Source organism: Ascaphus truei, chromosome 6 (assembly GCF_040206685.1).
Source record: "Ascaphus truei isolate aAscTru1 chromosome 6, aAscTru1.hap1, whole genome shotgun sequence".
Taxonomy (NCBI): Eukaryota; Metazoa; Chordata; class Amphibia; order Anura; family Ascaphidae; genus Ascaphus; species Ascaphus truei.
In genome coordinates, this window is record NC_134488.1 from 133118979 (window position 1) to 133134385 (window position 15407).

Consider the following 15407-nt stretch of genomic DNA (forward strand, 5'->3'; position numbering starts at 1 on the left):
TAGTCCTACTACATGTGGGATCAGTTGAGATTAACAGCTACAATTATTGGATAACACCTATTTTTCCCCCTATTATTTATGGAGAAGTTTTGGGGTCTGTAAGTTTGTTATCAAGGAGCAGCATACTGTATTCATATACAGTGCTGAGCGCAAATATATGTGCTGTTTAAGCCCCTGTGCTTCTGTAAGGGATCTGCACACAGTGGTTTCTAAACAGGTAATCGTCCTATACTATCTTACTCATTTTTATAGCTCCCCAAATAATAATTATACCCTGTGCTATTTTGTTGCTTGTGTTACTCATCAGTCACACAGGTAGTGGGGCGTATGTTGGGGTGGGGACTTTCAGGCGTTTCTAAAATGTGACGTATGGTGAGGGCAAGATGTATTTAGGCAGCACAGTATGGCATGGTGACAATTAAAAAGGGCGAAGCAGAGATGGCACATTGCATGATGGAGATGTACCTTTTGCTCTTCTGTCTTCTGTCTTTCATTGCCCAAGGTAAGATGCAGAAACGCTATGCTAGAGAGGTTTTGGGACAGTTTTGGGGTAATAATCAAAGACAATTAGTGAACGACTTCACTGTACTCAATGGTGTAGAGATACAAATCCTGGTAAACTAAGAAATACAGGTATACATAGCCTGGCAACTGAGATTGAGAACCCCAAAGGGTGACGTGAGACATGGGTAAAGATCCTGGGACTCTTGATATACCAAAATATACAGCACATGAGAAGCAATTAAAGGGTGTGATAAAATGTCTATACGTGTAGATATAAATCTATGAATGTGTTGCATGGGGGGTTCTGTTCCTATCTAGAGATATTTACTGTATATAAAGGGGGTTCTGAATGTTTAAAGCAGCACATGATTTTATCAGATGTCTGTGTGCACAGACAGAGATGTGTGCATGTGATGTGGGGAGTCCTGGATCACTAGACATGTCTGTGTGCCCAGAAAGAGATGTGTGCATGTGATGTGGGGAGTTCTGGATTAGGAGACACGCCTGTGTGCACAGAAAGAGATGTGTGCATGTGATGTGGGGAGTTCTGGATCAGTAGACATGTCTGTGTGCACAGAAAGAGATGTGTGCATGTGATGTGGGGAGTTCTGGATCCGGAGACATGTCTGTGTGCAGAGAAAGAGATGTGTGCATGTGATGTGGGGAGTTCTTGATCAATAGACATGTCTGTGTGCACAGAAAGAGATGTGTGCGTGTGATGTGGGGAGTTCTGGATTAGGACACATGTCTGTGTGCACAGAAAGAGATGTGTGCGTGTGATGTGGGGAGTTCTGGATTAGGAGACATGTCTGTGTGCACAGAAAGAGATGTGTGCGTGTGATGTGGGGAGTTCTGGATTAGGACACATGTCTGTGTGCTCAGAAAGAGATGTGTGCATGTGATGTGGGGTGTTCTTGATCAGTAGACATGTCTGTGTGCACAGAAAGAGATGTGTGCATGTGATGTGGGGAGTTCTGGATTAGGAGACATGCCTGTGTGCACAGAAATAGATGTGTGCATGTGATGTGGGGAGTTCTGGATCAGTAGACATGCCTGTGTGCACAGAGAGAGATGTGTGCATGTGATGTGGGGAGTTCTGGATCAGTAGACATGCCTGTGTGCTCAGAAAGAGATGTGTGCATGTGATGTGGGGAGTTCTGGATCAGTAGACATGCCTGTGTGCTCAGAAAGAGATGTGTGCATGTGATGGGGGGAGTTCTGGATCAGGAGACATGTCTGTGTGCACAGAAAGAGAGGTGTGCATGTGATGGGGGGAGTTCTGGATCAGGAGACATGTCTGTGTGCACAGAAATATGTGTGTGCATGTGATGTGATGAGTTCTGGACTAGGAGACATGCCTGTGTGCACAGAAAGAGATGTGTGCATGTTCTGTGGGGAGTTCTGGATTAGGAGACATGTCTGTGTGAGTGAAAGAGATGTGTGCATGTGATGTGGGGAGTTCTGGATTAGGAGACATGTCTGTGTGCACAGAAAGAGATGTGTGCGTGTGATGTGGGGAGTTCTGGATTAGGAGACATGTCTGTGTGCACAGAAAGAGATGTGTGCATGTGATGTGGGGAGTTCTGGATTAGGACACACGTCTGTGTGCACAGAAAGAGATGTGTGCATGTGATGTGGGGAGTTCTGGATTAGGAGACATGCCTGTGTGCACAGAAAGAGATGTGTGCATGTGATGTGGGGAGTTCTGGATCAGTAGACATGTCTGTGTGCACAGAAAGAGATGTGTGCTTGTGATGTGGGGAGTTCTGGATCAGTAGACATGTCTGTGTGCAGAGAAAGAGATGTGTGCATGTGACGTGGGGAGTTCTGGATTAGGAGACATGTCTGTGTGCACAGAAAGAGATGTGTTCATGTGATGTAGGGAGTTCTGGATTAGGACACATGTCTGTGTGCAGAGAAAGAGATGTGTTCATGTGATGTAGGGAGTTCTGGATTAGGAGACATGTCTGTGTGCAGATAAAGAGATGTGTGCATGTGATGTGGGGAAAAAGCAACCTCCTGTGGCGCTGAGACAAGGGTGTAGATTGGGAACAGGATTCTTCTCTTAAACGAATACCTCAGGAGAAAAGACAAAACATGCAGATAGCCTGCAATAGTGCATTACCCAGGGACAACTAGGATCACGAATAAAAAGAGCAATTTAATACACAATGATACTGTAAAACTAAACAATATAAAATTACAATGTATTACACTAAAACTTTGATGTGCCTCTGCACTTGACCAATTGATCTTGGAACTTGCTCCGCCTTGATAAAAATTGGAATCCTACTCACCAGAAGTGAATAGGACATGTGCATTGGTTTTAGGGTCTTTTCCGTCGGATCAACCGCTCGCCATGGGGTGAAATACGCCAGCTGTTGAGGGAGGATCAACTTCTATGCTCCGTGTAGAATTGCTGCCGGAGAACGCTCGATCAACTCCTCCGCTGACGTCACCACTGAATTTCCACTGCTACGGTGTCCCTGCGGTGCCAAAAAACCTCCTACGCGTTTCGAAACTCCAAATGGTGGGTTTCTTCGTCAGGGATAAATGCTACATGCATCTCTGCTTCTATATATACCCCAGTTCGTTCAATTATAACATTAATCAATTGGGTGATGGTCAGTCAGACATAGAGTCCTCTGATAGAACTTTGATGTAATTGTTTCACCTCTACATCGAGGTGACAGGGAATGAATGATTAAATAAGGAATGAATGATTTAACATATTCTAATGTACAGACATCTATACATACGTGGAAATGAGCTATTAGTGACAATGTGAACATATAAACATATAAGCAATATGAACAATATAAACAATATGATTTAATTAGTTGCAGAATTGAAATCCACGCCCAGATTGTGATTCTTGATGAATGGGAAAATTAAACTCCCTGTTTATAATTATTAAATGCAATGTACAAAAGGGGAGGGATAAGGGAGTGATCGACTAAACCATACTAAGTGTGTAGAAAGTGTTACTAATAATAAATTCAATTGATAATGAAAAGTAGGTGCAACTGTGAACTGAAGTGAATCAGAAAAGGTGGGGGGCACAGTGACCTGTACTCCAAAGGAAATTCACTTAAATGCACACTACCTAAATTTAAAATTTAACCTTTAATATCAAGTACTTAAAACATATATTAGCAAAGTGAAAATGTGATAACGTTTAAAAATAAATTAAATAAAGTAACTCGTGCAAACAGGCAGTCTCTAATGTTTAAATGCTCCAGTATATCATTAAAACTGGAGAAAAAGAGGCTGCTAGGGTGCAAACAGCCGGACTGAGCAAACAAGCACCCCACTTCACTGATTAGCCCAATGAAATAGTGAATATCGTAGTGGCTATTAATATCATTTGTTATAACTTGATATTGGCAGTACAACCTCCTAATCAGGTCTTAACCTACTCCAGGAATCCTTGCCTAGCCACTACCCTAATTTTTAGATATTGGCTAATCTAGTGAACGGCTGACAAGTACTGTATTAAAATAGCCCCATGAAGGGGGCTGACATCATCAACACGCGTCCGTGCAGAGACATCATTAAATACAGTATTAATTTTAATAATAAAACACAATTGTCACCGAGCTGCCCCTTCAGTAAGAATTCAACAATTAGGGATAACATCAAGGGATACTTCCCATGTTCAAAGGGTATAGCATGTCAGCATAGTATTAAAACTAAAAAATTCATATCTAATATCACACATAAAGAGTATCCCATCAGGACATTAATAAATTGTCACAGTCAGTTTGTCATTTACCTTCTGGAATGCCCGTGCGGTCTACAATATGTGGGCCGCACGGGCAGAACATTACAAAGAAGATTGGGAGAGCACATATATAATATCAAAAGGGGCTTTGAGTCTCATAATGTATCTCTCCACTTCAAAACAACACATGCTCAAAGTCCAGAGGGACTAAGATGTCATGCCATTGAATGTCCTATATTTAGTAAGAGAGGTGGAGATAAGCTAAATTGTATCTCCAAAAGAGAGTCATTTTGGTTCTTTGAATTAAAAACGCTTAGTCCTCTTGGGCTAAACATCGAATTTGACTAATCAGCTTTCCTTAAATAATTAAATCACATAAAATTGCACAGTGAATTGTCTGCCGACAAGTGTCACTAGTTCTATATTATATTATATTACAGGTAGAAAAAACAGGATATTCAGCGCTCGTGCTGTAATGATGGTGTGGATGATCCCTTTGCAGCATGTACATAAAGCGTCTCCCCAGAAACTCTCAAATCTAGGTGAACCCCCCTTAAAAAGGGGGGAGGGCACCCTGAAATACAAGATAATAAAAAATGCACAAATGCGCACAAGGGATTAGTGGAAGGTAATTTATTAAAAATACACACAAACGCTGAGGGGATCCAACCCCACCTCAGAACAGCTGTGCAGCTGGACGGCTAAGTACTACCCAGGAGAACACCTGATGGTGACTAAACCCTAAGCTGCACAGTATACAAATACAGTAAAAATTTATATAAAAACACATGAAAGAAAAAAACAAACATGAAAACAACCTATCAACAGATTTGTATAGAAACCGCCATAAGTTTGGGCACTGGCAAGGGGAAACGGACACTCACACTGACACAGTCAGCAGACTCGCGGTGGCTGCACAGGATCCGGATCTCAGCACCGCGGAGATGGAAAAAAACGCTGCTGTCTCCTGCAGGCTCCGTCTCAGCTTACCAGCATACACGCGCAGGATGACCTGTCATGACCTCTACGCGTTTCGTACCAAGTACTTCGTCAGGAGGACCTCCGCGAGTCTGCTGACTGTCTCAGTGTGAGTGTCCGTTTCCCCTTGCCAGTGCCCAACCTTATGGCGGTTTCTATACAAATCTGTTGATAGGTTGTTTTCATGTTTGTTTTTTTCTTTCATGTGTTTTTATATAAATTTTACTTTATTTGTATACTGTGCAGCTTAGGGTTTAGTCACCATCAGGTGTTCTCCTGGGTAGTACTTAGCCGTCCAGCTGCACAGCTGTTCTGAGGTGGGGTTGGATCCCCTCAGAGTTTGTGTGTATTTTTAATAAATTACCTTCCACTAATCCCTGGTGTGCATTTGTGCATTTTTTATTATCTTATATTATATTACATTTCTGATCTAGCTGTTCAACATATGTGATAGCCTGTTGAATATTCACAAAAATATATTATATATATTTTTTATTTTTATTTTCACTCAAATTTCTTTAACTTCATTAATATTATAACAACAAGCACAAATTATTATAGAGTAAATATTAAGATTTATTCATCATTAATAATATAATAGTAATTTTATACAAATAGCACTCACTATCATGAATTGATACTATATATATGTATATATTTTTCACTCTATTTTTTATTATTATATTATAACATTCAATAGTTCACTGATAAATAACTAACACAATTATAAATTCATAACTGTATAAGTTGTCGTTCAAGGTTCCTTCCTAAACTCTTCGTTTTATTCATTCATTCATTTATGTTTTTTCAGAATGCTTAAAGTTGAATAATATCTGTCAAAATCAGCATTGCTAAGTACTGGTTTATGTATTATGATATAGTAATGAGGCATATCATTGTCTTACATTCTGATGTGTGTTGCCAAATTGACATTTGGACTCAGGATTTGTGATTCTACATTGCATTTAATAATTATAAACAGGGAGTTTAATTTTCCCAATCATCAAGAATCACAATCTGGGCGTGGATTTCAATTCTGCAACTAATTAAATCATATTGTTTATATTGTTCATATTGTTCATATTGCTTATATGTTTATATGTTCACATTGTCACTAATAGCTCATTTCCACTTATGTATAGATGTCTGTACATTAGTATTTGTGAAATCATTCATTCCTTATTTAATCATTCATTCCCTGTCACCTCGATGTAGAGGTGAAACAATTACATCAAAGTTCTATCAGAGGACTCTATGTCTGACTGACCATCACCCAATTGATTAATGTTATAATTGAACGAACTGGGGTATATATAGAAGCAGAGATGCATGTAGCATTTATCCCTGACGAAGAAACCCACCATTTGGAGTTTCGAAACGCGTAGGAGGTTTTTTGGCACCGCAGGGACACCGTAGCAGTGGAAATTCAGTGGTGACGTCAGCGGAGGAGTTGATCGAGCGTTCTCCGGCAGCAATTCTACACGGAGCATAGAAGTTGATCCTCCCTCAACAGCTGGCGTATTTCACCCCGTGGCGAGCGGTTGATCCGGCGGAAAAGACTCTAAAACCAATGCACATGTCCTATTCACTTCTGGTGAGTAGGATTCCAATTTTTATCAGGGCGGAGCAAGTTCCAAGATCAATTGATCAAGTGCAGAGGCACATCAAAGTTTTAGTGTAATACATTGTAATTTTATATTGTTTAGTTTTATCATTGTGTATTAAATTGCTCTTTTTATTCGTGATCCTGTTCCCAATCTACACCCTTGCCTCAGCGCCACAGGAGGTTGCTTTTTCCACATTTCCAAGTCTGGTTTAGAGATACCAGAACAATCTCTTTGGGCAGCTCCAGGACTACCTATTTGACATTGTATCTAAGGTTGTGTTTTATATTTATATATGTTTGCATGAGCGCTTATTTTTGCACCTATTTTTTCACCAAGATGTGATGTGGGGAGTTCTGGATCAGTAGACATGTCTGTGTGCACAGAAAGAGATGTGTACATGTGATGTGGGGAGTTCTGGATTAGGAGACATGTCTGCGTGCACAGAAAGAGATGTGTGCGTGTGATGTGGGGAGTTCTGGATTAGGAGACATGTCTGCGTGCACAGAAAGAGATGTGTGCGTGTGATGTGGGGAGTTCTGGATTAGGAGACATGTCTGCGTGCACAGAAAGAGATGTGTGCGTGTGATGTGGGGAGTTCTGGATTAGGAGACATGTCTGCGTGCACAGAAAGAGATGTGTGCGTGTGATGTGGGGAGTTCTGGATTAGGAGACATGCCTCTGTGCACAGAAAGATGTGTGCGTGTGATGTGGGGAGTTCTGGATTAGGAGACATGTCTGTGTGCACAGAAAGAGATGTGTGCGTGTGATGTGGGGAGTTCTGGATTAGTAGACATATGAAGGGATGGGGTTGAGAGTAGTAGAAGAGCAATGCAAATGTGGGGTGTAAAAGTAACGACAGATTAGTATTGATAAAGGATGGGCTTGGGTGCAAACATTGAGCTGTGTATACTGTATATATGGTAGGGGGATTATGCATATAATATCAGCAGGGTGAAGGATGGGCTTGGGTGCAAACACTGAGCTGTGTATACTGTATATATGGTAGGGGGATTATGCATATAATATCAGCAGGGTGAAGTCTGGGGTTGGGCCTAGGGCTGCGTGTCAGTCCCGTGATATTGAGCACAGGGATGGGTTGGGATGCAATGTGAGAACGAAAGGGTGATTTCTTCTTACCAATGGGATTGTAGGAAAAAGCTTGGAGGAAAGTGATCATTATTTTGGCACTAGATTTTAACATAATTATTGTTATTAATAGGTGTGTTTTGGGCTGACCCTGGTTAAAACAAGCACCACATTAACCCTTGTTATGCTGCTGCAGCCACACCTAGTACAAGTATAACTTGCATACTGCCTGTGCTGGAATGACCTCCAATGCTCACGCTGCAATGCATACACGCCTGAGCCCTTACAGTGCCACAGTATAGCAGCAGCGGTAATTTACCAGTCTCCCAGCTGCAAATGTGGGCAAAACCAGAGCTAAGAATTGTAAGAGGTGAATCAAGTAAAACAATCCGGTGACACCTTTCAGTAAGGTTCCTTTTCTCTGATATATCTGGTGCAGTGTTTCAGCTGGGAGACTTTGATAAAAGTGTGCACTGTGCTGTACGTGTTACAACCTGATATCAGACACCAACCACACAGCACAATCTGAACTGGGGGAATGATAAAAAATATGGTGCTGTCTAAAAGAGCCCAAATAACTCCCAGCTGTACAGTTCTGCTGGCAAAGCCCACCCCCTCCTGCACAGAATAAGTCCCAGCTGTACAAGCCCATCCCCCTCCTGCACAGAATAACTCCCAGCTGTACAAGCCCACCCCCCTCCTGCACAGAATAACTCCCAGCTGTACAAGCCCACCCCCTCCTGCACGGAATAACTCCCAGCTGTACAAGCCCCCCTCCTGCACAGAATAACTCCCAGCTGTACAAGCCCCCCCCCTCCCGCACAGAATAACTCCCAGCTGTACAAGCCCACCCCCCTCCTGCACAGAATAACTCCCAGCTGTACAAGCCCACCCCCCTCCTGCACAGAATAACTCCCAGCTGTACAAGCCCACCCCCTCCCGCACAGAATAACTCCCAGCTGTACAAGCCCCCCCCCTCCCGCACAGAATAACTCCCAGCTGTACAAGCCCACCCCCCTCCTGCACAGAATAACTCCCAGCTGTACAAGCCCACCCCCCTCCTGCACAGAATAACTCCCAGCTGTACAAGCCCACCCCCTCCTGCACAGAATAACTCCCAGCTGTACAAACCCACCCCCCTCCTGCACAGAATAACTCCCAGCTGTACAAGCCCACCCCCCTCCTGCACAGAATAACTCCCAGCTGTACAAGTCCACCCCCCTCCTGCACAGAATAACTCCCAGCTGTACAAGCCCACCCCCCTCCTGCACAGAATAACTCCCAGCTGTACAAGCCCACCCCCCTCCTGCGCAGAATAACTCCCAGCTGTACAAGCCCACCCCCCTCCTGCGCAGAATAACTCCCAGCTGTACAAACCCACCCCCCTCCTGCGCAGAATAACTCCCAGCTGTACAAGCCCCCCCCCTCCTGCACAGAATAACTCCCAGCTGTACAAACCCACCCCCCTCCTGCGCAGAATAACTCCCAGCTGTACAAGCCCACCCCCTCCCGCGCAGAATAACTCCCAGCTGTACAAGACCACCCCCCTCCCGCACAGAATAACTCCCAGCTGTACAAGCCCACCCCCCTCCTGCACAGAATAACTCCCAGCTGTACAAACCCACCCCCCTCCTGCGCAGAATAACTCCCAGCTGTACAAGCCCACCCCCTCCCGCGCAGAATAACTCCCAGCTGTACAAGACCACCCCCCTCCCGCGCGGAATAACTCCCAGCTGTACAAGCCCACCCCCCTCCTGCACGGAATAACTCCCAGCTGTACAAGCCCACCCCCCATCTGCACAGAATAACTCCCAGCTGTACAAGCCCACCCCCCTCCTGCACAGAATAACTCCCAGCTGTACAAGCCCACCCCCCTCCTGCACAGAATAACTTCCAGCTATACAAGCCCACCCCCTCCCGCACGGAATAACTCCCAGCTGTACAAGCCCACCCCCCTCCCGCACAGAATAACTCCCAGCTGTACAAGCCCACCCCCCTCCTGCACGGAATAACTCCCAGCTGTACAAGCCCACCCCCCTCCTGCACGGAATAACTCCCAGCTGTACAAGCCCACCCCCCTCCTGCACGGAATAACTCCCAGCTGTACAAGCCCACCCCCCTCCTGCACGGAATAACTCCCAGCTGTACAAGCCCACCCCCCTCCTGCACGGAATAACTCCCAGCTGTACAAGCCCACCCCCCTCCTGCACAGAATAACTCCCAGCTGTACAAGCCCACCCCCCTCCTGCACAGAATAACTCCCAGCTGTACAAGCCCACCCCCCTCCTGCACGGAATAACTCCCAGCTGTACAAGCCCACCCCCCTCCTGCACGGAATAACTCCCAGCTGTACAAACCCACCCCCCTCCTGCACGGAATAACTCCCAGCTGTACAAGCCCACCCCCCTCCTGCACGGAATAACTCCCAGCTGTACAAGCCCACCCCCCTCCTGCACGGAATAACTCCCAGCTGTACAAGCCCACCCCCCTCCTGCACAGAATAACTCCCAGCTGTACAAGCCCACCCCCCTCCTGCACGGAATAACTCCCAGCTGTACAAGCCCACCCCCCTCCTGCACGGAATAACTCCCAGCTGTACAAGCCCACCCCCCTCCTGCACGGAATAACTCCCAGCTGTACAAGCCCACCCCCCTCCTGCACAGAATAACTCCCAGCTATACAAGCCCACCCCCCTCCTGCACAGAATAACTCCCAGCTGTACAAGCCCACCCCCCTCCTGCACGGAATAACTCCCAGCTGTACAAGCCCACCCCCCTCCTGCACAGAATAACTCCCAGCTGTACAAGCCCACCCCCCCTCCTGCACAGAATAACTCCCAGCTGTACAAGCCCACCCCCCTCCTGCACAGAATAACTCCCAGCTGTACAAGCCCACCCCCCTCCTGCACAGAATAACTCCCAGCTGTACAAACCCACCCCCCTCCTGCACGGAATAACTCCCAGCTGTACAAGCCCCCCCCCCTGCACGGAATAACTCCCAGCTGTACAAGCCCACCCCCCTCCTGCACGGAATAACTCCCAGCTGTACAAGCCCACCCCCCTCCTGCACAGAATAACTCCCAGCTGTACAAGCCCACCCCCCTCCTGCACAGAATAACTCCCAGCTGTACAAGCCCACCCCCCTCCTGCACGGAATAACTCCCAGCTGTACAAGCCCACCCCCCTCCTGCACGGAATAACTCCCAGCTGTACAAGCCCACCCCCCTCCTGCACGGAATAACTCCCAGCTGTACAAGCCCACCCCCCTCCTGCACGGAATAACTCCCAGCTGTACAAGCCCACCCCCCTCCTGCACGGAATAACTCCCAGCTGTACAAGCCCACCCCCCCTCCTGCACAGAATAACTCCCAGCTGTACAAGCCCACCCCCCTCCTGCACAGAATAACTCCCAGCTGTACAAGCCCACCCCCCTCCTGCACAGAATAACTCCCAGCTGTACAAACCCACCCCCCTCCTGCACAGAATAACTCCCAGCTGTACAAGCCCACCCCCTCCTGCACAGAATAACTCCCAGCTGTACAAACCCACCCCCCTCCTGCACAGAATAACTCCCAGCTGTACAAGCCCACCCCCCTCCTGCACAGAATAACTCCCAGCTGTACAAGCCCACCCCCCTCCTGCACAGAATAACTCCCAGCTGTACAAACCCACCCCCCTCCCGCACGGAATAACTCCCAGCTGTACAAGCCCACCCCCCTCCTGCACAGAATAACTCCCAGCTGTACAGTTCTGCTGGCAAAGCCTGCCCCCACCTGTATTAAGAGGTCCGGCCTATTAGCCACCAGGATCTTCATACTCACTTTAACCCTTGCCAGACTCATACCATTCATACTACTGAGTTCCAACTCACACTCCAGTGTACTGTACTAAAGGTGTGTAGCCCCGGTCCCACTTGGGCTCCCAGTGGCCCCTTTACCTCCGCTGCGGGTCCCACCAGAGGGTGCGGACAGATGGCCGGTATGTCGGGAGTTGCGGTGGGGGCTGGAGAGGCGAGCTGGTCGCCGGGAGCTCGCGGCACACCCGGCCAGCGAGGGTCGCCATCTTTAGTTGCACACGTATGCTTAGTGAGTCCTCATAGCCGGTGGCGATTGCACTGAGCTCTGCGTATGCGCGCGAACATCAGCCAATCAGAGAAGGCTCACAGCAGAGACTACATGTTCCATGAGCCTCTGGGCAAGGACACGTGTAAGACAACAGCCAATAGGGCTGCAACTTCTCCTGGAGGGGAACATTGATTGATTTGGAGAGTCTGGGACCACACCAGTCAGAGCTGTGATGCAGATAGGGTAGGTTGCTTGTGTCTGTGGCACCTGCACTAGACCAGAGACCCCGCTAGGCCCCGACTCCCCTGTGTAGCTCGTGGTTACCACAGGAGCAGGCCCATAAATAGGGACACTGCCCCTGTAGAACCAGAGCTTAGGGACACAGCCAGGACGTTGCGGCATCCTGTGTCATGGTGATCTTTGACCAGATCATCCACCTGTGCTACAAAGACTATTAAAGGTGGTACCATCCACGAGGGACCCACCCACCGTAGAGGTGGAGGCGTAGCGGTTCATCAACGGATTCATGGATCCCATCTGTATCGTCGGCGCACATGGGTGTGGGAGCCCCCGGCAGGTACCCAACTCACCAGTGCACCAACTCAACACTTTAGTGGGGCAGCGCTGTCTCACACATTTGGGTGGGTTGAATCTTTGGGGGATGGTTCGGTGCCAGGAGGACCTCAGTATATTGGGGTAAAACCCACCTGGGTATGGACACGGTGTCTGGGAGGCACGGTGAGGGGTTACGGCCCAGCAAAGCCAGTGTTATTGTTGTGGCACTATTGCATGTGGTGTACAATCATTCTTCTATCTATAGTAAACTGTATATTGATTATATGTGTCCTGTAACGGGGTCATTCTACACTATAGAATCCCATACAGGTGGAGGCGCTACCGAGCATCACTCAGGTGCACCCCAGGTTCCCAGCAGCGGAGGCTCAGATCTCCTGGGCAGCATCAGGTATTGCACCACATCCACACACCGTAGCCACACATCGCGCAGGGGGTGGGGAGAGTGCGCTACAGGTGTATTTCTAGGTCGGTGTTATATTCGTTTGCAGTGAATCATTTTAAGCAAATTTGCTAAAGAGGAAACTTTTCTCAACAGAATTTCAAGTTTTAAAGCTTGGAGAATTGTTGCTACTGTTGCTGATTGTGCAGTGGTGAATAGAGGGAGTGCAACATTAGCGTGTTATGCAACATTAGCGTGTTATGCAACATTAGCGTGTTATGCAACATTAGCGTGTTATGCAGCTGCGCGGATGTTTTGCGGCTTTGTGGGGACGATTTGCACATCTCTAATATTCTAAGTGTCATAATGATTTTTTCCCATATAATGCTGCAGTGCAGGTAAAACGTTATGTATGTATGTCTTTATTTATATAGCGCCTTTAATGTACAGTACATAGCGCTTTACAGCAGTAATACACGTGACAATCATATAAATAACAAATAATATAAATAACAGATAATGGGAATAAGTGCTTGAGACATAAATGTAACATTTCGGAAGAGGAGTCCCTTCTCCGAGGAGCTTACAATCTAATTGGTAGGTAGGAAGAACGTACAGAAACAGTAGGAGTTTACAATCTTATTTTTGGGATTCATCAAGATAAAAGAAAAGTCAACAATGGGGTTTGAGCTGCGTCCCCTAATAATTCTTACATTACTAATAAATAACTAATTTTGCCAATTTCATTGTTAACCAAAACCCAATATTTAATTTATTTAGGCTGTGAAGTGTAATTCCATCATTAAGGTAACTGTGATAATAGTTAGTGATACACAGTGTGACTACCTCTTATTTTCAAACACTTTCTTTTTCCCTTATAAATATATTGAGTTTCATACAGTATTGAACAATGATGTTTGTAAATTAAAGTCAGGATGGAGGGTTACCCTACTGGTTTCATCTCTTCTGCACAGAGGAGGATACACATGGCATTGCTGGGACCTCTGTCCCTAATAAAGTTAATTGGCGCTTCAACCAACGGTTTTTATTTGTGTCTTTCCATACAGGCGACTCTCTGCGGTGTCACTTCGAAAGCGGAGATCATGACAGGCCGCAGAACGAGGAGACGTGTATAGGAGTGGAGAACATCTGCATTGCGTCGCTCCTCAATGTCTCTGCTTGTGAGTCTTTCTGTACCTCTGTACTTAACCAATGTTCTTCTATACAATGTGCCTCTATACAGGCGGGCCCTTCTTTTCGGCGTTTCGCTTCCCAGGGATCCGCCGATACGGCGGTACTGAGAAGGGGGCCGCCATGTCTGCGCATGCGCAGAACGGGGACATCCGAGGTTGCGTATGCGCAGAATGGGGGGCGGCCGAGTTTGCGCATGCGCAGAACAGAGTTCACGCCTGCGCACAACGGAGGTTGTGCATGCGCAGAAGGGGGTACTGCAGGTCTGTGCATGCGCATACCTGCAGGAGACGCCGAAAATCGGCAGTTACGCTTTTCGCCGGTTTTTTTTCTTTGCGATGCGGCCATAGAACGGAACTCGCCGTATTAGTGGGGCCCTACTGTACTTAGCTAATGTGCCCCTATACTTAACTAATGTGCTCTATTCTTAACTAATGTGCCTCTACACTTAACTAACGTGCCTCTATACTTAACTAATGTGCCCCTATACTTAAATAATGTTCCTCTATACTTAACTAATGTGCCCCTACTTAAATAATGTTCCTCTATACTTAACTAATGTGCCCCTATACTTTAATAATGTTCCTCTATACTTAACTAATGTGCCCCTATACTTAAAATATTTGCCCCTATATTTAACTAACGTTCCCCAATACTTAACTAATGTTCCTCATGCTCGAACCTCAAACACACCTCTGATGTACGTATCAGTTACTCTATCTTCCTCCCTTTTGTTTGTCCCACCTCAGCTTCTAACCTAAACTCACTGAGATGTTTCGCTTTGATAAGGCGCTGCGTTTTTACCACAGTTTTGGGGTAAAACAGGGAAACGTTGATAAGAAGGAACTTTGGGCAACATGGAATATGCCCTTTACCATTGCAAAACAAATAAACACCCCTACTCCTGTTTCACCTATTGAACCTCATACTACACCCCTAATAATATACTCAAACACTAATACTTGGTATGTGCTAATATTGGCAAATAAATATTTACAGAAAACTATGGCAGATTGTAAATGTAACCGCACTGCAGGCTGGGAACCTCTTATTCATGTTATCACCATTCTGATCTTGGATTTGTTTTACATTCTGGGTATCTCTTATCCACGGTCAATACTGGTAAAAAAAACCACCCAGATTTACCAAAGTAGAACACGTTTGTATTGCTTTTCATGGAGCTTTTGATGTGATGCACCTGGTGTTGACTTTTGCACCAATATTAGCACATGATAAGCTTTTATAAATAGCCCCATGTGCCTCGTCTTATTTAACTTCTGCGTTCCCCCTGATCTGCTT

The 15407-nt window shown here is 46.2% G+C and overlaps 1 protein-coding gene across 1 annotated transcript in view; it reads left to right on the forward strand.

Moving 5' to 3' along the window:
* Window positions 1–407: 407 nt before the first annotated feature.
* Window positions 408–15407, forward strand: part of LOC142497933 (uncharacterized) — a 37396-nt gene continuing 22396 nt past the window's right edge. Inside the window, exons 1-2 of the mRNA XM_075606397.1 lie at window positions 408–502; window positions 13985–14098. Of these exons, the coding sequence (XP_075462512.1) occupies window positions 409–502; window positions 13985–14098 (208 nt within the window). The 5' untranslated portion in view covers window position 408. The remainder of the gene's footprint in view (window positions 503–13984; window positions 14099–15407) is intronic.